The following is a 21165-nucleotide window of genomic DNA, read 5'->3' on the forward strand; positions in this document are numbered from 1 at the left end:
AAGTCTTTTTTAAGGGTACATACATTTAGTTCGTAGAAGCTGCCAGGTTCTAGGTCGGCATTGCACACCACTACGCCGGTGTGGGGGTCGATGTGGAACTTGGCCTTCCCCTTTCCAGACTTGATGCTGTATGTGATGTTCCCATTCTCTCCCTCATCTTCATCGGAAGCAATCACCTGAGAGAATTAAATACAACTTGTTCAATTACACACCTTTGTAAAAGTAATGCTCCTGGGAATGGCATCCCGATACCGTGGAATGTTGTAAGGTGGTAGGAAAAGAGGAAGATGAAGAAGAAAGTGTGAAGACTTTGGAGAACCTTAAGTACATATTGATATCTGGTTTCAAAAAAATACTAAAGATTATTTGAACAATGTTTCAATAAATCAGAATGGTTGTCCTTCACCAGGGCTGTACTGAAAATATTTTTCCCTCTGGACAATGGGTATGCGAAATTATTAAATTGCACTCATTAGAAACAATTATATTTAAGACTAATGCACCTTTTTTATTAAAAACAGCCAGCAATCCTAGCTCCTACTTCGATAAAAGGTTTATTACCTTTCGTGATTCCTTTGCAAGTGTTGTAATATCTATAGCTAACTGCCATTAAACTGTGGGTAAATGGCTTACATAAATGGAAATAAAGCCGTAATAAAATGAGGCACTCACCAGACTATACTTCACTATAAAAAGGAAAAATAATTGAAGCACAGAAAAATAATTATTATTATTAACACTAACGGACATTTATGAAAAGTAAATATATATTTTGTTTTACCTACCTAGAGAAATTAATGAAAATTATTTTTTGAATCTTCAATAATAATAATAAAAAAAAAAATAAATAAAAAAAAAATAAAAAATAAAAATTAAAAAAAAATTAGAAATGCATAATAAAAAATATTATTATTCCATGCATTAACAAATTTATATGGAAAACATGTTTATTGGGGTTAACATAATTAAAATTAATATTTACAATCATTGGATTTTTACCAGAATTATCAAAATATATAAATAAAATGAATCATACAAAAAATATTCTAAATAAGCAATCATGATAATATTGATAATGGAATGCAGCATTGGTATACATAGCTCAATAATGGAAAGTATTATTTAAAAATATTAAATAATTATATAATCTTCCACAAACTTTGAATGAACGATCCCTGAATGAGAATTTAAATCTCATGTTAGCTACTTTGTGCCAGTTTTTTTACGAACAAGGTGTTTTTACAGTGGGACTTTGAGAAATATAATCTATTAAAATACTTTTTTATTTCTTTAATATAATCTTATATTTCATTAGTAGGGGAGAGGTGGTATGAATAGGCCGCTATTTTCTATATGTCATATATTCTTATGATGGCATATTTAAAGAAAAAATATGCTGCCAACAAGAAACATAGATACTTATTAAGCTGACATGTACTTAAAAAGGTTGATTTTGAATATTTTGAAAATGCAAATTTTTTTGAGTTTTAAAAACGTCAAAAACTTATTTTTATTTTTAAATAAACCCCTATTGTTCCGAAGCATTTATTTTTCATTAATAACTTATTAGGATTACAAAATTAATTAATTCCATAATGCACAAGTTTTATATTATTAGGTTACTGATATTTATATTATTTACATACTGTCGTTCTGCATAAACACTATTTTCGTAAAGCCACAAGGCAGCGTAGTATTTAAATGATGCGATAAGCCATAGGGATGTTTCCTCATCTCAGGCTTCATCCATAAATAAAAATTTAGAAGGTAAAATTTGATTTGCATAAATGAATACTTACCATTTTCATCGAGTTAATATTTTACATACAAAATTATAAAATCTATAAAAAATATAAAGCTTTATTATGAACATTATATTATGTTTTTATCTTATTAATAAAAAAATGTAATGAAGCAACATAAACCTTAACCTTAATACATAATGGATAAATGAAAGAACATGCTAAAAATTTATAAAATTGTTCAATTAATCGTGAAAAAAGGAGAGGAATTTCATGCAAAAATTAAAATATAAGATCAAAGGCTTTTACGAAATTGGAAACAGAATCAAGAAATTTTAAAAAGATTTCTTTTAAAAAATAAATTGAAATCCTCTCCTTTTTTTAATGATTCCGATAGTAATAATATAATAATCGTGATGAATTCCTGCAGGCAACCTAAAATGAATCATTCGAAAAATGTATTTATAAAAAACGTAGAGGGTTATCAATATGATATCAGTGATGATCGTGCAGTGTCATGCGCCCTTACCCTGAGCAGGGCCCTGCCTTGCGGCGCCCCCTCGTACGTCTCCCAGGGGGCAGATTCCTCGGGCACCGCGTCGCCGGAGCCCTCAAGGTCCTGCGCGTCCCACCGCTTCACGACCAAAAGTAGAAATAAAGCCATACAGTCACGCAAACAAAAACACCAACTCGATTCAAACAAACCAATTCAAACTAATTCATAAAACAGAACCCAAAGAAATTTCAATTCATTTTACTGGCGTCACGAGTGAGAAGCTGAAAAATGATTGTGTTATCATGGAATACTTCTCTTGCGAAAGATTGAACCGCGAAGCCCGTCGCATCATACCAATTTCCCACATTGTATTTTCAATAATTATCGTTGAAAATGTGCTAATGAGGTAATAATGGGTGAGAGAATAGTGATTTTTATTATCTGCCTGTCCCTTGAAAAATGATGACATCATGCTCGTAGAATGCTTGAAATATCATTTTTGATGTACGAAATTAGAAGTCGAATCAATCGTCAGCACATCCGTAAACACTTCTCCGTAAAATATCCTCATTCAATTGTTAACCTTGTTTAGTACACATTAATAATTTAAGCGGTTATTCGACAGGTCAAAGGCACTCAAAAACCATGCTATCAAATAATATAAATTCTGTCGAGGCTAATAATAATAGCAATACCTGCCCAAAATATCTAATAAATATATTTTATAATATACAGAATAGCAATACAGAATTGATAAAACTTAAACTCGTAAAACTTAAGCACTCTTATCTATACTCGTCGGAGGCGTAAAATTACAAATATTCATGTATATTTATGGTGCCCTTTTTAATATTCTACTGTCTGTGAGTGTATAGCATTTCCCCGTGTCAAGGAAAGACTAGAAGTTGTCATAAAATGGAATTATCACAAGCTATAAGGTTGCTCTAAACAGGGGATACACTTAATGTTGCAGAATACACTTATACACGTATGTTTTGTATGTTCGGCTCAAGCCAATGTAGTCCAGTCAGTGGGGAGTTTTACCTTGCAAAAGGTTAGGTAGTTGCGATTTTGATATATGTTGTTAACATTGGGACTCTAAAGAAAAAAAAAAGTTTTCGACCTTGGGAGGGTCGAGCTCGACCCGCCATCTTGGATTGAAGGTGCCAAAATTTGTTTTTTTCAAAATAATTGTGAAGTGGTCGTTTTTACAACCAAATTTTTCAAGGCAAACTTAAGACAACTAAATTACCTACATTTTTTGTAGAAAGTTTTTTTTTGTAAGTCTAATATGTAACGAGTTACAGTGGCGGAAATGTGAATATTTTTCTAAAAAATGATGAAATTCTCAACTTTGTAATTTTTTCGGGTTATTCATTACATAGTTATAATAATTTTGTTAACTCATTTCCACACCACCATGAGGTAGAGAACATGGCGCATTTTATTGTGGTATCCCCAGTAGGTCTACTCCACAGATATACCAGCGATGGTAGATTTCGAAATTATGTTACATTACTATGAATTATGTTACAATAAATTATCTTACTTAATAACAGTCTTCGTCATCAATGTCATCATCTAACTCATTGCCTGTGATACTGAGATTCTGGGCTTCCATTGACAAAATCTCTTCTTCTTCGTCCTCGACATGGATGTGATCCTCTGGCCAATTTCGGCATGTTTGACCATTACAGCACCCACATACAATAGAACACTTCAATCCAGCTTTCCTGCAGCTACATGCAACGCCGCATCCCGTCTCGGGTCTCGGGTGCTGGTTTCTTTGTCATTCTTACTGGAACAAGCCCGTTGGTGTCACGTTGCCAGCCCCAGTTTTCTGGATTTTTTTGGATTCCATACCATTTTTGGACTTGATGGTACGTTCTAAATGCATGGTACCGTGCAGCGTCGTTCGTTGGTGGCAAAGAGGCAAGATTGAATTTGCTTTTTGTTGTCGACTTTGCGAAACGTTTGTAGCGGACTTCTTCCAAGGTTTCCCTATCCATGTCACTCCCGTACAAAGCAACAAGAAAGCGTGTTCCTGCAACTGCTATGTCTTCTGGTGTTGCATCATGTTGTTTGAAGATTCCTATCATGGCATTGAGTCTTGTGTCGTTTTGCACAAGCGAACAAAATTTTGTTTTTCCTTGGTTGAAGAAGGACGATGTTGTATCGCAGCCGCTAAAGGCATGAAGAAACAGAATATTCTCAGCCGCCTCTTTGTATTTCACACTATTCGCGGAATACAGTCTTTCAAAAGTTTTGCCTCTCCCGGGTTTGCGAAGATATATACAACTTTTGGGTGGTGCTAATGCTGTCAGCAGAACTAAGAGATCAACGTCTTCACCAATAATGAAAACAGCGTCATATGATGAACACAAGGAAATCGCAGTATTGACAATCAACTCATCAGCATCTTCTTCAGCCTGCTTAACTGTAAAATCATCCTGTATAAATTGCTTTGTAAGCATCGAAATCAGACGGACTTTGTTATTTTCATTGGCTAAAAATCGTTCTTGTGAAACTTGAACTGGCATTGTTTCATCGAAAAGAACATCTGCAGACATGAGCATCCAGGCAACGTCCTGTAACCAGGACTCAATCAGTGTTGCCAAGTCAGCTGTAGACTAGGATCCCACTATAACAAATCAACGTCATCGAGCACACGGATGATGCTATATAAGTATATTGTAACGCAGAAATACGTTAAAATGATATTGTGTAATATGTTCGTACAAAATTTATCAAGAAAACTGGAGTTTTACAATTTTTTGTCAAAATTTTCTTTTTTCAACCGCTGTAACTCGTTACCTATTAGACTTACAAAAAAAAAAATTATACAACAAATGTAGGTAATTTAGTTGTCTTTAAGTTTGCGTTCAACAATTTGGTTGTAAAATCAACCACTTCATAATTATTTTGAAAAAACCAAATTTTGGCACCTTCAATCCAAGATGGCGGGTCGAGCTCGACCCTCCCAAGGTCGAAAACTTTTTTTTTTTTTTAGAGTCCCAATCTTAACAACATATGTGAAAATCGCTACTACCTAACCTTTTGCAAGGTGGAGCCCTTTTTTATCCCCCACTGACTGGACTAATGAAGGAGCACATTATTTTTTTAACAGCAGCGGGTTTCCCGTCAATAGCTCGTAAAATAAATTGATATTTAACCGGATAAAAGAGCGCAAATACTTATTACTTTATTCAAAGAAATTGTTCGAAAATATCTGCTTTTCAGCAATAGCCGGCATAATAAAGAATCTGTAAAAATATTTTATCGGTTACTAAAATAAGATTGGTAGATGAGCATTTTGCAAATCTCATTACGATTCCCGTTTGCGAGCAAAACAATTATTTCATCCCAACCTAAAAACGTGTTTTATATTGTTGTCGGCATCTCAATTTATCTCGTAACGTGTTCATTTCTTTTTTTTTTTTTTTTTTTTAATTCCTTTATTTTTCCCAATTTTTACATTAATTACATACAATATTATATAAATCAATAAGAATAATGGGAACCCACTAAGGCGCAGCCTGTGAGTGGGTAATATATTTAAGTTATTATTTTATTGTACCTAGAAATAAACAAATTGTGGGCATATAAAATAAAAACAAGAATACATTTTGTAAAAGCGTTTTGTATAAAAAGTGTTTATAATAGTGTATAGTGAAGTTATAAGTGTTTATTGTAATATATGTAATATATGGTGAATATTTTATGAGAAACATAAATTCATACAAATTAAATAAAAAAAGTTTCATCTGCTGTGTCGAAAAGCCATAATTTTAATTCTTTTAAATATTGAGGAAGTTTAGTTATCACTTGAATATTTTTCGGTAAAAGATTGAAAGTACGAGGTCCAATGAAACTGCAGTGTGTTTGCATTTGTTTTGTGTTCGTTTGGGGAGTATAAAATACATTATTATTTCTAATGTTGGTTCTGTTTTCATTTATTTCGAATTTATTTTTGTTTTTAAAGATGTATTTCATAGTTTGCAAAATAAATAGTTTACGGAGACAGAATAGTTTAGATTCTTTGTATAACTCATCCGTTGAAAATGTTCTTTTCCGACTATACATAACTTTGATGATATAATTTTGAATTATTTGTAAAGGTTTGATATGTGCATTAAGCGCACCGCCCCATCCTATTATTCCGTATATGAGTGAAGATTGCACCAAAGAAAAATAAATCATTTTCAGTTTTTCAACATTGAGCACTTCTTTTAGTCTGTAAAATGTGTATGTAAGATATCTTAATTTACAGACGGTATTATTAATTTGTGACTGCCAATTTAATTTTGTATCAATAACAATACCTAAATATTTAATCTTTTCAACTTTTCCGAGTTCAAAGCAAGATGAGCATATTTCTTGATTACAGTTAACGTTATGTATTCGAATTTTAAGGTTATTAGGGGGTTTATTTTTACTATTTTTAGAAAAGGTTAGGTAAAATGTTTTATTATAGTTTAAGAAGAGTCTATTACTTTCTAGCCATGATGAGACATATGTAATACATTTTGTTGCCTTCAAAAAAGTTTCAGGCCAGGATTTTCCGTTCACTATTATTACTGTATCATCTGCGTAAGATACAATTTTACCAGGGATTATAACATCACATAAATCATTTATGTATATTAGAAAGAGAATTGGGCCAAGCACAGTTCCCTGTGGTACTCCATTTTTTATTCCTGTTTCAGTACTATAAAAATCCCCTATTTTTGTTTTTTGTTTTCTGTCTTTGAGATAGCTAGTAAGAATTTTTAGTGTATCATTTTTTAAACCTATTTGAATCATTTTTTTAATAAGTAGATTGTGATTTACCGTATCAAAAGCTTTTCTTAAGGGCGGCTTGCACCATAAGTTAAATTTGGTTTAAATATCATTTTAAACACATTATTTGATTTAAGTCGACTTGGCGTCTTGCACCACAAAATTTAATTCGTTAAATGCGTTTAAAGAACTGTCAAAGTTAAACACCCAAAAGGGGCTGTTTAACCGAGTTAAATGTGTTTAGCCCTACTCATAAAGCAGTAATGTCATTTTTTTTAGTTTATCCCTTCGATTTCTGATTGTGGTTAAAATCTATCTCATTCTAATTTGTATTCACAATGAACATTTGGGATTTGTTTTCTCACGGTGATGAAGAAATTATATTGGAAATTATACTTAAGTAGACCGTTTATAGTCAGAGAAGTAAACACAAGAACAAATTTATTTGAAACACTCAGTGCCAAGAAGTTTCAAAGAAGATTTCGTCTCAGTAAAGAAACGACATCATAGTGCAAGAAATTAAACCTCAGTTAAAATTCAACACCAATAAAAACATCAGCGAGGTGCTCGTAACTTGAAGCTAACATTCCTTATGGAGGAGTACTTTTCAAGGTTGTAAACTTCTAATCATACCTACAGCATTCTTATAATACTTTAAAACAATATAATATGTAAAAGAAATAAAAAACAAAATTACTCGGATAATTGTTTTATTTTTAATTCCAACAACAGAAGCTCTTTTTGTCTTATTTCATCATTATGTCTATTTGCTTTAACTTTTTCTTCATAAAATAAATGAACACACTATTAAACCACACACACAATCACAAAATATTTTGACACTTCAAGTAAAATGAAACATCGTAGCTGTTTTATTTACGCGTTAATGGCGGTAACCACGAGGTAACTGTTTTACCGACACGTTAAACACGTTTAACTAAAATTGTCACCGAACTGCGTGGTGCAGGACGCAACTAAACGCATTTAAGTTAAATGTATTTAGGGTCTTAAATACGTTTAGTTAAATACAATTTAAGATAAAATTTGCGATAGTTGGTGCAAGTCGCCCTAAGTCTAGGAATATAGCTAAACTCTTTTTATTTTGATCAACAGATGTGTATAATTTTTTAGTCAGATCGAATATTGCATCTTCAGTGCTTAGTTTTGTTCTGAAGCCATATTGATTTTGGGACAGAATTTTGTTTTGTTCTAGGTAATTCATTATTCTATTTTTGATACATTTTTCAAATATTTTTGAGAGGTTTGAGACCAAGGAAATAGGTCTGTAGTTGTCTAATATGTGCGTTTCTCCTGATTTGTGAATTGGTATTATGATAGAGGTTTTTAATTGTTCGGGAAAATGTCCCTCTTTTAAGGATATATTAAAAATATGTAGCAATGGAGTTAAAATGTAATGTTTTATTTTTTTTAGTGTGTTGCCTGATAAACCATCAATTCCTGTAGAATTTGTTGATTTTAGACCATCAATGTGTTTATCAATTTCATCTGTTGTGATGGGTGAAAAATATTCTAAGGAGTTAATTGAATCGTTAGTTGAGTCTAAGTGTAAAGATGAGTCTACGGGTATTGTATTATCAATTTTGCTAGAAGATTCAAGTATTTGATCTACTACATTTGTAAAAAAGTTGTTAAAGTTTTCTGCAATAGTCGATTTGTCAGTTATAATATTTTCATTTATTATAATCTCATTGACATCGGTTGATACTTTTTTTTTTTTGTTCGTGATTTCATTAATAATATTCCATGTTTTTTTGGTATCATTTTTTGCACTATCAATTTTTTCACAATAATACTTCTTTTTGCAATTTCTTATTAACCTATTTAGTAAATTTCTGTACATTAAATATTTCGTTTTCATGAAAGGCATAATACTTGTGTTATTTTTTTGACAGGCTTTTTGATAATTTAACATCTCTTTGTATAATTTATCTCTTTGTTTGATAGAGACTATTAGTCCTACAGTGATCCAAGGCTTTATTTTTTTATAATTTCTCTTAGCGATGACAATTTTATTTGTACTCTTGGAAATATAAGCTTCTAGAGTTTTATAAAATAATTCTAATGCTGAATTTGGGTTAGCTATTGATAGTATGTTGTCCCATTTTTCTGAATGAAGTAAATTGTTTAATGTGTTGTAATTAATTTCATTTATTTCAACAGTGTTAGAGTATTCTTTTGAATTTGTGGTTAAGATGTTGTGTCCGTAGAATGTTGGGTAGTGGTCAGTAATGTTTGTTTTTAGAGTTGAAGATTTAGTTATAATGTGTTTGTGTGTTTTGATAAATATGTGATCCAGAGTCGTGGAATTATTTAGATTTTCTCTTGTTGGTGAGTTTATGTATGATTGATATCCTGCATAAGACAAACAATCTAAGTATTCATTTGTACATTTTGTTCTTTTGTTGTTTTCATTAATGTTTATATTAATATCACCAGTTAATATTGAAAAGTTAAAGTTATTTCTGTTTGTCATTTTTATAAGTGAATTAAGTTCATTGTTGAATAGAGATTCATTTAAGGAAGGTGATCTATAGATAGCTAATAGCAAATAAGTGCAATTACTATGGGTAAATGTTAATTTAATTGCGTTAGCTGTTTTAAAGTCTAGAATTTCGAAGGCAGGTTTTTTAAGACAATTTTTTATAAATAAAGTGATTCCATCGTGACCAGTATGTTTACATTCGGATGAAATAGTTACATATCCTGGCAAGTTATAGGGAATTACTTCTTTCATTTGCGTTTCTGTTAAAATGACAATACTAGGAGAAAAATCAAGACTATCGAGAAGAATACAAAGCTCATCAAAGTGCCTTCTTAAACTTCTAATATTCATATTAAGAATTGAAAAGTTAACGTCCTTAAAGTGATTATTTAGTTCACTAGTGTTTTTACAAATGTAATTTTCATACAAAAAATTTTCATCAGACATTTTGATGGATATAAGTAATTTTCACATGCAATGCGGTTAGATGGTCCTTTATTCTGAAGGGATGTCATTCGGCTGCCTTATATGGATGATTGGAGCTGTTTCATCTTTTCTCATCATAACGTTACCGTTTTTCGCCCAGATGAATTTGTAGCCGAGTCTTGAGGATTTCGCCAGAAACAGGAGGTGTTTATTTAGTTGCGTTAATTGTTCGTTTATGAAAATTTTGTTATCTTCCGGAAAATTTATTTTTTTAGTGTACAAGACACCATATTTTCTTTTTTGGTCGATGATTTTGTCTTTTGTTTCTTTGTTTTGGAATGATACAATTAAGGCTGGATATTTGTTTAAAGGGTTTCTGTTTCTGATACGATATATATTTGTTATTTTTGATGATTCCATTTCGCATTTGATGGTTTCCATAATATTATTGACTATTTTTGGTAAGTTTTCATTTTCTTTAAAGGGAATACCTTGTATCTCAATGTTATTTTGTTTGTGTAATTGTTCCAGTTTGTTTATTTGCTGTTTTATTTCGTTGTTTTCTGATTGCAGTTGTTTGATCAGTGTATCTTTCTTTTTATTATTTTCTTCATATTCATCAATTTTATTACAACAAAATTCTACTGATTTCTTAAGATCTCTTAGTTCATTTTTAATTTGTTCTCTAAAAGATTTCATCAATTGTTCCGATAAATCTTCAAACTTTTTTTCCATGAATTTAAATATTTTATTTGTGTTGTAGTCATCATCAGAGTCGCTAGATGGTGTTTTTTTGGTGGTTTTCTTTAGCTTGCTCATTTTAATGTATTTGATGAAATTCACTAGATGGCGTTACACTTATATTATTATAGTTTTTGATTATTATTTTTTCTTTTATTTAAAAAAAAGTTGCTTTAAGCAGGGAGCGAACTCAGCTCCTCCGCGACAATAGTGAGCGACGCTAAAGTTGCAATCCTCTACGCCACGGCCTATTTATCCGCAACCGTGATAATATTGGTACTAATATGTGATATTAGCCTGACTGAAACAGTATTCGGTTTGCGCTAAATAACAATTGCGACAACACTTTCACTGAACACGACACAGATTTAAGATCACTTTAGGATACTGATCAGCGGGCGTTTTAAAACAAGTACGCAATAAAAAGTTCACCACTGTTCCGCAGTTATATATTCACCAATATTTTTGGATTATTTCGGTAAATTAACTATTAAATTTTGATCATTTATGCAGAGCGATTTTTAGCGTGCACGCACAGTTCGAATGTAGGTACTCTTTTTTAATTTGAATGGATACTATTCATTGAAGCTTCTACTTTCATTTTCTCGATGACCAGACCGAAAAGCCAGATCGGTTTCGTTCCCTGTGCTCTGGGTGATTACACTGATTACGTCATAAAAATAAATCCAATTAACATTGTAACGCGAAAAAATGTGTTTTATACTTTTATTCCCATTCATGTACCTATACATAAACATCTTGAAACATGAATCGGTCATCTGGCGATTGTGTAGGTTTAGCTTCAGAGACATGACACGAAATACCGAATACAAGAAGAATTACATGACAAAGAAAACTTCAGACTTTTAAATCTTTTATCATTTTACAATTTAAAATATTTATACGCATGAAAAAAAATATATTATTTTTTAAGATTGGAAATCGATACGTGGGTTACTAGTTTACTGACCCACATAAAACATAATATTTTATAATATAAATAGGTGCATACTAGCATTATCATATTTAAATATAATATAAATTGAATATTAAAATACCAATTTAGAAATAAATAAAAAAAACAGTATTTTTATAACCCGAACATGTGCTTTCAAGACACAAACATTGATTTCACGTGTGACCATGACTCTGGTGATTGAAACATGTTGATTCGAAACAAAGCAAATAAACAAAATGTGTAAGTCGTCAAATTGCCCCGTATACAATGCATAGTTAGTTAACCGGCTGTAATAATTCAAATGAGTAGGTACCTAATGAAAACATACACGTTACATCTATCCTGAAATACTGAATACTTCGTCAGAATAAAAAACAATTCTATCTACAAGACGATGTATGAAGATCAACACGAGGGCAACCACAATCGAGTGTATCAAGTTACATTGAATATCCAATCGTTTTAGGAATTTACTCGAGCACATAATTCAAGCCATCTGATCCTATATTGCGTTAGGTTCAAATATCCTAACATTAGTATTAATAGTAGTAAAACTAGTTTAGGTAAACAATAACAAGTGACAAGTCGCGCTGATATCGACAACACATATTATCTGAAATGAATGCGGTGTGATGTTATGAACTTCTCAAAATGAAAGCGCTGTTCCAAGTTGTTAATCATTATAACTTGGAGAGAATGTAAGACGAAGTTCTTGGTAGAATCGTTTTGGAGTAGGTATCTCCATAATAATTGAAAGGCTCTCTTCAAAGTCTTTAATAAAACTTGGCGAAGCGGAAACGACTGAAGAACCAAAGTGGGGTACGAAAGCGAACTCTGGCGTGACTTCCAAGAAAGATATTCGAAAAAAATTGTTATTTTTAGTTCTGTTTTAACTTTTTTAAAGATCGCCTAGATACCTCAAAATACAATTCAAAACAACCCACAAATCCATTAGCCAACTACAAAAAAACGTAAGCATAATTTAAGTACAGACCTGGAAGCGTGGATTGGAGTTCTTTCCTGCTGGAACCTTAATGGTGTAATACTGCTCCAGGAAGACAGGAGAGTGGTCGTTCAGGTCTGTCACGTCAATAACGACCCTGGTGCTGGAGGAAAGGATAGGATCTCCTCCATCGGATACCTGTACGTCCAGCGAGTGCTGAGATTGCATCTCACGGTCCAGACGACGACCGGTGGTTGTTATGATGCCTGGAATTACAAACTAAATCAAACACTTTGTTTTTCAAATAAATATAAGTTATAAGCAATAATTAGTCGCCTGAAATATCAATACAAATTGAAAATATCTCCCGATTAAAAATAAATGCCGCCAACAGGAAATGAACCCATGCCTTCTAGGCACGGGTTAGTTAGGCGAGATATTTTCAATTTGTATTGATATTTCAGGCGACTAATTATTGCTTATAATTATTTATTATCCTTTATGCTATGCATAAAACCTTGTCTTACTAACATTAGTTTACCATTAAAAAATGACTTTGTTTATCGTTTATTGTTTTTTTTTGTTATTTTATAATTCTATTTTTATTGTTTCTGTCGTATGTTCTAAATTATTCATCGTGTCAAAATTATACCTCATATAGATATGTAAAAGCCCGAAACGAACAAAGCCAATAAACAAAAACACGAACTAACTAACTAACCATCACAACGTTTCGCCGCAGGGGTAGGCAGAGAGGACGGACCACCAAACAACTCGGTGTTGGTACACACTCCTTGCCTCATTCACATTTATACATCATCTCATACATGTTCTTCTATTATTCTGACTCTTGGCATGGCCCGACTCAAGTATCTGATTCACTTGATCGTGCTATGTCATCCTCGGGCGTCCCCGACTTCTGCTACCATTCAAATTTGCGTCAGATATTCTCCTTACACTCCTTTCTTCGCTCATTCGCTCTACATGCCCAAACCATCTATGCGTACATTTCTTAATCTTACTCATTACGCTTATATCAGCCTTGCACTCTTTACTGATCTCCACATTTCTCACACGGTCATACATGGTTTTACCACATGCAAGGAAAATAATTCTAATCAAGGAATAATTCTAATTAAGCCCTCGCACACCCAATTTCTACCGATTTATAACTCTTTAAGTTTGTAAGTTCCGAAAATAATAATGTTATTTTTTAAATAATATCCATACATTTGTAATTCCATCGATTGAAAAAAATCGCAAAAGAACTCCGAAAATTATTTTAAACACGTTTTGTTCTGTTATTTAATATGTTCTAGGCATGAACAAATTCGCAGTGTATCTTTAAATGCAACTAAAGCATTTGTCGAGTGATGTTGGCTCTATTTCAAACGGGTGTGTTTTATTAGATATATTTACACTTAAATAAAAAAAAAGTTAAAAAAATGATACGTTAATGTTAGCTCAGAGGGTTGGAGCTGGCAACACGGTATCACAACCTCATACATAAGCTCACATTTTAATACAACCTCAAATAACACATCTGCCCTGATGATGGACACTGCAATGCTCTCCGAAACGTTGGCTAAATAAGGAGTTAGCGCAACACGGCATAACACCCCAAAAACAAATAACAAAAATACTTTTGGCCGTGAAAATCTTAAATCATATTTATATTAACAACGTTTTCGCTTAATTATTATCATTTTTCAACATAAGCGCGCTCCCTCTAACATTCGAATTTACATATCTCCGTTTCAAACCATATTTGAACGCTTACTACGGGGCCTTAATAAGTTGATACAATGAAAAGAACAGGCCACCCAGGATGGTATCCAAGAGGAGTAAACATAGTAAATGTTTAAAATTATGCTGATGCTGGAAGTCAAGAATAAATGGATGGTATCAATATCCGAATAACATAAAAAGTGGAAAGGTATCAGCGTTTCGCTGATCCCAAGTCATTCATTTCAATTTTTAAAGCATAGCCCTATAAATCTTTGGCGAACACTTTTATCGGCAGTAGCATATTATACCTACGAGCATTATTTTCCCCGCGTATGATAGATTCGGTAATAAAATATAATTGAGTACAAATGAATTCCTCGTAAAATGAAATAATTCCATTATGAAGGGCAGATAAAAAATTACAAAACTTTTTTTTGTTTTCATTATTGTTTTCATAAAAAGGTTAATAATGTGTTTTGATTATTGAAAAGTTTAAGCTGATTGGTTAGCGACGTTAGTCGGTTACAGACTGAATTGAGAACTGCTAATCCGCTACTGTTAATTATTCAACAAATCTCTTCAATATAGTTTGTCCGTCGTGCAAAGCTCGACTCAAACCCTCTTGCGAATTGATGGAATAATCTGCCCAAATCTCTTAGCGGGTCTATTAATAAAGAAGATTCTAAGGGATTTTCGGATCGGGTTGGCAGTACAACCTACGTATTTTTCAATGATTAAATATTTTAATCCCAAAGATAAAGCGGTAAAGCTGACAACAAAATACTAAATTGTTACACTTTGTTGAAAATTAACCGATTTAAAAAAAACTTTCGCAGCCCTTCGGGACTATGCTCGAGAAAATTTGGACAGTTTTACAACTAATAGTTTAAAACAAAGTTGGAAAAGATGTAACTTGACCAAATATTGGAAAACGATAATACCGCGCTCTAAACTTCGATAAAGCAATTAAAGGAGTCGAACGTGGGAATAATTGCCAATAAGCACAACTCGCTAGAAGGTCTTTTTGTCCAAAACCGTATCTTTGATAATGACTAATAATCATAAAGAAGGGTCGTGCTAAGGCTGGCTGAACTAATTACCACCGTATCCATATAATCAACGCTCAGCCAGGTTTTTGCGAACACGATCCTAAAACAAAGCGCAACTTAATACCTTCATAATGAAAATGAACAGTAGTTTCCCTTTCAGTGTTAATACCTTTTGTGAGCTAATCTTAAATCAGGTAGAACCGTAAGAGGATTGCCATAATTAGTATTTTCGCATGGCCGCTAAGTATTCATCATATTATATCATTACTGAAACCAGCTATCCTTTAATATTTTGCAAAGATAAACTGTGAGAATCGTGTAAATAGTCGTTAAATTAATTCAATTGATTATAGAACATAATAGCAGTAGCACATGGCGTGGCGACCGCTAAAGGGACTGGCGATTCTTCGATGTGGCCAACACCAGGACATTCATAATTAAGAATATAATTGTAATGAACAAAAATGTATAAATATTGTGTGAAAGTACGCAAAAAATTTCCATGGTAAACTTTTAAATTAAAAGACAAAGCTTTGTGTTCTCTCTTTCCAAATCTGTTATTATATTTTACGTCTGACAATAATATAAAATAAGTTAGAACGAGTTTTATGAAGACATATGTTGACAGTCATGTCAGACATGTCATTTGGTGACAGGGCAGAGTTGAGTTAGAGTGGAATATGCCATTTTGGAAATGCCGCCAAAACAATTATGTTCGCGCAGAGGTCGTTTCTGATATTTGTACGAGCAGTCCCAGGTTCTAACATCACATCATTTGAGGTAAGACACCTCAACACCTAAACGCATTCCAGTATTTGAGTACCTCATCCAAACTTATTCTGAAATCTTGCCCTAATACTAGTGCGAACAGTGTGATTCCCAGAGGTTTCATAAAGCAGGATCATGATATTGACCTGTAGTCGAGTTGATCTGGAACAGGCCGCCGGGGTCCCCGGACAGGATCCTGTAGGAGAGGTGAGACGAGGAGTCCCGGTCCCGGTCCAAGGCTGTGAGCTGCAGCACGGCGCGCCCGCCGGGAGAGTTCTCCGACACGCGCGCCCGGTACATGCTCTCCACCGTCAGGGGCACGCAGTCGTTCTCATCCTCCACCACGATGTAAACCTGAAACAACATTTACTATTAGATAAACGCACAACACTAATAAAAGAGCTAAACTTGATTAGTGTGCAAACAAGCAGAAAGAAATTCTAGGGCCTCGATTCTCGACGAAGTCATTCCACTCGAACAACGAGTGGGTCGAAACACTCGTTGTTCGAGTGGAATGACTTGACGTTTGGCGTATGTAAGTATGTACCGTCGACGAGGCTCAAGAATCGACCAATGTATGTCTTGTATGTCTTGAGTCTCGTCGAAGGCACATACTTACATACACCAAACGTCAAAAGTCATACCACTCGAACAATGAGTGGGTTGACCACTCGTCGTTCGAGTGGAATGACTTCGTCGAGAATCGAGGCCAGAACGGCACCCAGCGACGAAGAATATATCACAGACGAACAGCATTTTCGTCGAGTTACACATGACACTTGTTTTTAACTAACTTTTGATGATCCCAGTTTTTCTCTATCGCGTCGGGATGTTGGGATAACCTCGTATGTATATAATTTAAAATAGTGAAAAATTACTTGAACGTAATATTTACTTAATGTTATTTTTTTATTTATTTATTAACGCCCTTTTTCGGGGTTTTTACACATGAATATTAAGAAATATACATTTTATGGTACATAACTGAATTGCTTCACTAACAACATTTTATATTTGTTTAAAGATAAATTGAAGATAACAAAAAATCATAAGCAATAATTAGTCGCCTGAAATATCAATACAAATTGAAAATATCTCCCGAGTAAAAATAAATGCCACCAACGGGAATTGAACTCGTACCTTCTGATGTCCGGTCAGGTGCTCTCAAACCACTGAGATATGTCGGCTTATTTCTAAACCGTCAAATGATTCAATATGTACTAGTACCTCAATCAACAATTACTGCTAATTATATTTTTTCCACCTATAAACAACCAACTTTATTTTTGTAGGAAAGGCTTTGTTAGTGCTAAATTTCTCACTAGATGGCGTCGAGTCACATATCTTATATATAATTATTTGTTATCCTTTATGCTATGCATAAAACCTTGTCTTATAAACATTAGTTTATCATTAAAAAATAATAATATTTGATAAGTTAAAAATATTTCACCAATAATTTATGTAGAAATACCAAGTCAGTGAAAATTCTTCTGTCTTAATTAATTAATCTTCTTAATTCTTTTGTTCATAAAAAGAATATACTGTAAGTCAAATTTGTACAAGTTGTAAAGTAATTAAGGTAAAAATCTAGAACCGGACTATAATAAATTTAAAAATAAAATAAACTTCACTACCTTAAATAATTTAGCTAATTAGAATCACGATGACATCTCATTATATTATTTTATATACTATTATATAGATAACAAAAATCTCTTCACTTTGTATGTTTTTTTATGAATTCTTTTCTTTTATTTAAATATGTGTGTAATTTTTTTCCCCTTTACACACGAGTGTTAACTCTCGTAAAGGTAAACATGTTAATTATTATTTGAAATATGTTTTTATTATGTAAATTTATATAATTATTTTGTATTTTATAAAATGAATAAATTTTTTTTTTTTTAAACTACTCTTGTAGCTTTTCCTGGTGTGTTCAATTTCTGGACAACCTCGCTTGATGCGCCAACAATGTCCTACATGTGTTGTGTGGCACGTTCACGGGCAGTGAGACATCCTACTTTGGCACTATTTTTTTGTATTAGATTTTTGCGATTGCTCTAGCATTTCCGTCATGATACGTACCAACCAACACCATCAAGTGCGACGCGAATGCTCTAGCAGACGTATCTCAATACATTTGACGCATGCTATAGCATACGCCACCACGCGGGGTACGCCGGGCGAGCTGTAGGGGAAGGGGTAAACACTGTTTTATCTTTGTGTGCAGAAAAGGTCTCATGGGACAGTAAGCGATCTGTGGTTGTGTCAGCAGTGACAGTTAGAAATAGACTACCTATATTTTATAAGGATAAAGCAACTGCTCAAGCATATCTGACAAAAAAACTTAATAAACTTCGAATGCTATAGCATCCGCGACATAATTAAACTATCCAATGCGAATGCTATAGCATGCTCGTCCGGGAACGTGTTAAGGGTGACCGGATAAATCATCAAAATGATAATTCATCACATCTTTAAAAAGTTATATAAAGTCATGGAAAGTGATGAAACAAAAAATATATTAACTTGGTTAAGTAGGTTAGGTTAGGTTTAAAAAAAATTTCATCGTTTCTAATGACTTTATATCACTTTTTAAAGGTGTGTTGAATTGTCGATGTGTTGATTTATCATGGAACCGTGGTTAAGACGCTGTCCCGGTAAGACAAGAGAGATCCTGGGTCAGATTCATAGTTGTGACCGTAACCTTTTTATTTTCTGTGTCTTATTCTGTTTCATGTTTCCTTATGATTACGATTAATTCAAGTTTATACTTTATCCATAATCCTTAAAAATCATGATTATATATGATTGCGTTAGGTATTGCTTTATTATTAAATCGGACGAAATCACGTAGTCCTTATTTCTGTTTTCGCATTTTCCATCTTTACGCAGAATGTAATTTTTTTTCGTTTATTGAAATATAATTCTTACATTTTACATACAATAAAGAGATTATTAGAAATTACCATAAGTAATTATCAACAGTTAGGTTATATAAAAAGAAATATAATAATAGGAAACGAAAATGCAAGACTATAAGCAATGCAAAAATATAACAAGTTCTATGCTTTTTTTAATTTAATTAAAACCAAATTTAATAATTAATAAAAATTTTAAAAATATATATTTGGAGTTCTGCGAATTAAACACAAAAGCAATAAATAAGTTCTAATCTGTTAATTTAACACCTCCCTAATTGAGAATAACTGGTGTTTAGGGGAATAAATGTTTCATTATCTTCCTTTTCGTGATACAAAGTAGAGATAACGATATCCTCATTGTGTTGTATCCTCTTCCATGCTGAGGATTTCAATTACCTTAAAATGTAATAATATTATGAATAATATGACGTTGCTGAAAGAATCACACATACATTGTAGAGTTTTTTTAGTGCGTTCGGGTGGTGTCTGTTTCAGTCTATATTTGTTGTCAGTATGTTTCAGTCTATATTTTTTGTCTGTATGCGCTGTTGGAGAGGTCGAAGGGTCTCCCCAAACCAATCTCTCCCGATCTGACACGCCACGCAGGTGTTGGGCAGGCGCATTTTGAACACACCTCACCCGGTTTTATTTGTTGTCAGTATGTTTTCTATGTCTGATCCATTTTTTTTTATTTGAGTTTATATTTTATAATGTTGTTGTGATTTGTTAATGAGAGTGGGATGTGATAATGATCGCTTTATATGTATATCTTGCAATACCTTTCCGCAAATCTTTCAGTGTATCAGTGAAGTGTTAGTGTTTCAGTGTATTTCAGGGGGTTGGACATTCAACATGTGTTACACAACAACTGACATAAAACGTATTTTTGATTCAAATCAAATGAAGTAAACAGTGGGATTAATATTGTTTGATTTTAGATTTTAGGGTTTGATATTGACACAAGAAACAACATTGACAGTAACTTCGAGTTTTTGAAAGATTTTCCTTTTACGTTATGATATGGCACGCTAACAAACTTTTCGTAATTGTTTTAAAATTCACTGGCCTTACTAGGATTCGTAGGATTCACCTCAATTGTCTCTGTTGAATTTGACAGATAATGGCCTGCTACACCAATCGAAATATACAGTGAAGTAATTACTATAATGGAGCTATAGATCAATATTATCTTATCCCTCTAATTCAATGATTAGGCACTAATAAATGCGTTCAATAACAATAAGACAGTGAAGTAAGCCGAGTTCACCACTCCCGATTATACAATTAATACTCAATTTACAATCACGAAGATAGAGCCTGTTTATCGCAAGTATAATCCCCCGCGGTCGTGGAACGCGGAAGGGTTATATTAATATTATAATTTGTTGGTGAGAAGGCAGCAAGCGGGTATGGACGTAAGGATATTACATACATCGGATACTAGGAAGGTCGATAGAGTAGGTTCTCGAACTTGTACTTGGGTGGTGCGAGGTATTCTTGTTAAGCGCTCGCTGATAATTAAAATACAAGATAGCGAAATCAAGTGGAGGATAAATTTCTGCCATAGTAAGCACATCGCTCGCTGCTAATGGGTCTCGTTTAAACGTCGTTCAGTTTGTCAAGAGGCTTGTCACTTTCTTAAAGGGTACATTCATCACCCCGGCTATCAGGTGACGCGTTATCAATTCTTGCTTCCTTTCCTGGAAAGCTCTGCATAACTTGCCAACTGTCTTTAATTTAGAATCATCTGGACCGGCGAACGTTATGCAACTTAACATTAAATTAAATTTTCATAACAAGGATGAAAAAAATTTACATTTATTATTATTTATCCAGCATTTTCAAAAAGTTGCAAATACGCCATAAATACCGCGGAGATGTACGAGTACGTAACGTTGACTAGCCTGAGGTATAATGGGTGTAATATATATATTTTTAATTGTTTTTCGTTTGATGTAATGTGGCTTCTTAAAAAAATCTGACATTAAAAAGTCTTTCTGAAAAAGGTTTATTGAATAAATGTGAATTTCATTTATTCCATTTTTAAAAGCTGAGAAGCCCGGGGCATATTCCGTGATATTACAATCCACACATTCGCGATCGTT

At 33.0% G+C, this 21165-nt stretch overlaps 1 protein-coding gene across 1 annotated transcript in view; it reads right to left on the reverse strand.

Annotated features, from left to right (window-relative positions):
- Positions 1–21165, reverse strand: part of LOC149423568 (fat-like cadherin-related tumor suppressor homolog) — a 525483-nt gene that overhangs the window by 47218 nt on the left and 457100 nt on the right. Inside the window, exons 5-8 of the mRNA XM_089631647.1 lie at positions 16280–16487; positions 12640–12854; positions 2272–2376; positions 24–176 (exon numbers count right to left, since the gene is read on the reverse strand). Of these exons, the coding sequence (XP_089487773.1) occupies positions 24–176; positions 2272–2376; positions 12640–12854; positions 16280–16487 (681 nt within the window). The remainder of the gene's footprint in view (positions 1–23; positions 177–2271; positions 2377–12639; positions 12855–16279; positions 16488–21165) is intronic.

Source organism: Hesperophylax consimilis, chromosome 5 (genome assembly GCF_061612785.1).
Source record: "Hesperophylax consimilis isolate HC1 chromosome 5, BYU_Hcon_1.0, whole genome shotgun sequence".
NCBI classification, from domain to species: Eukaryota; Metazoa; Arthropoda; class Insecta; order Trichoptera; family Limnephilidae; genus Hesperophylax; species Hesperophylax consimilis.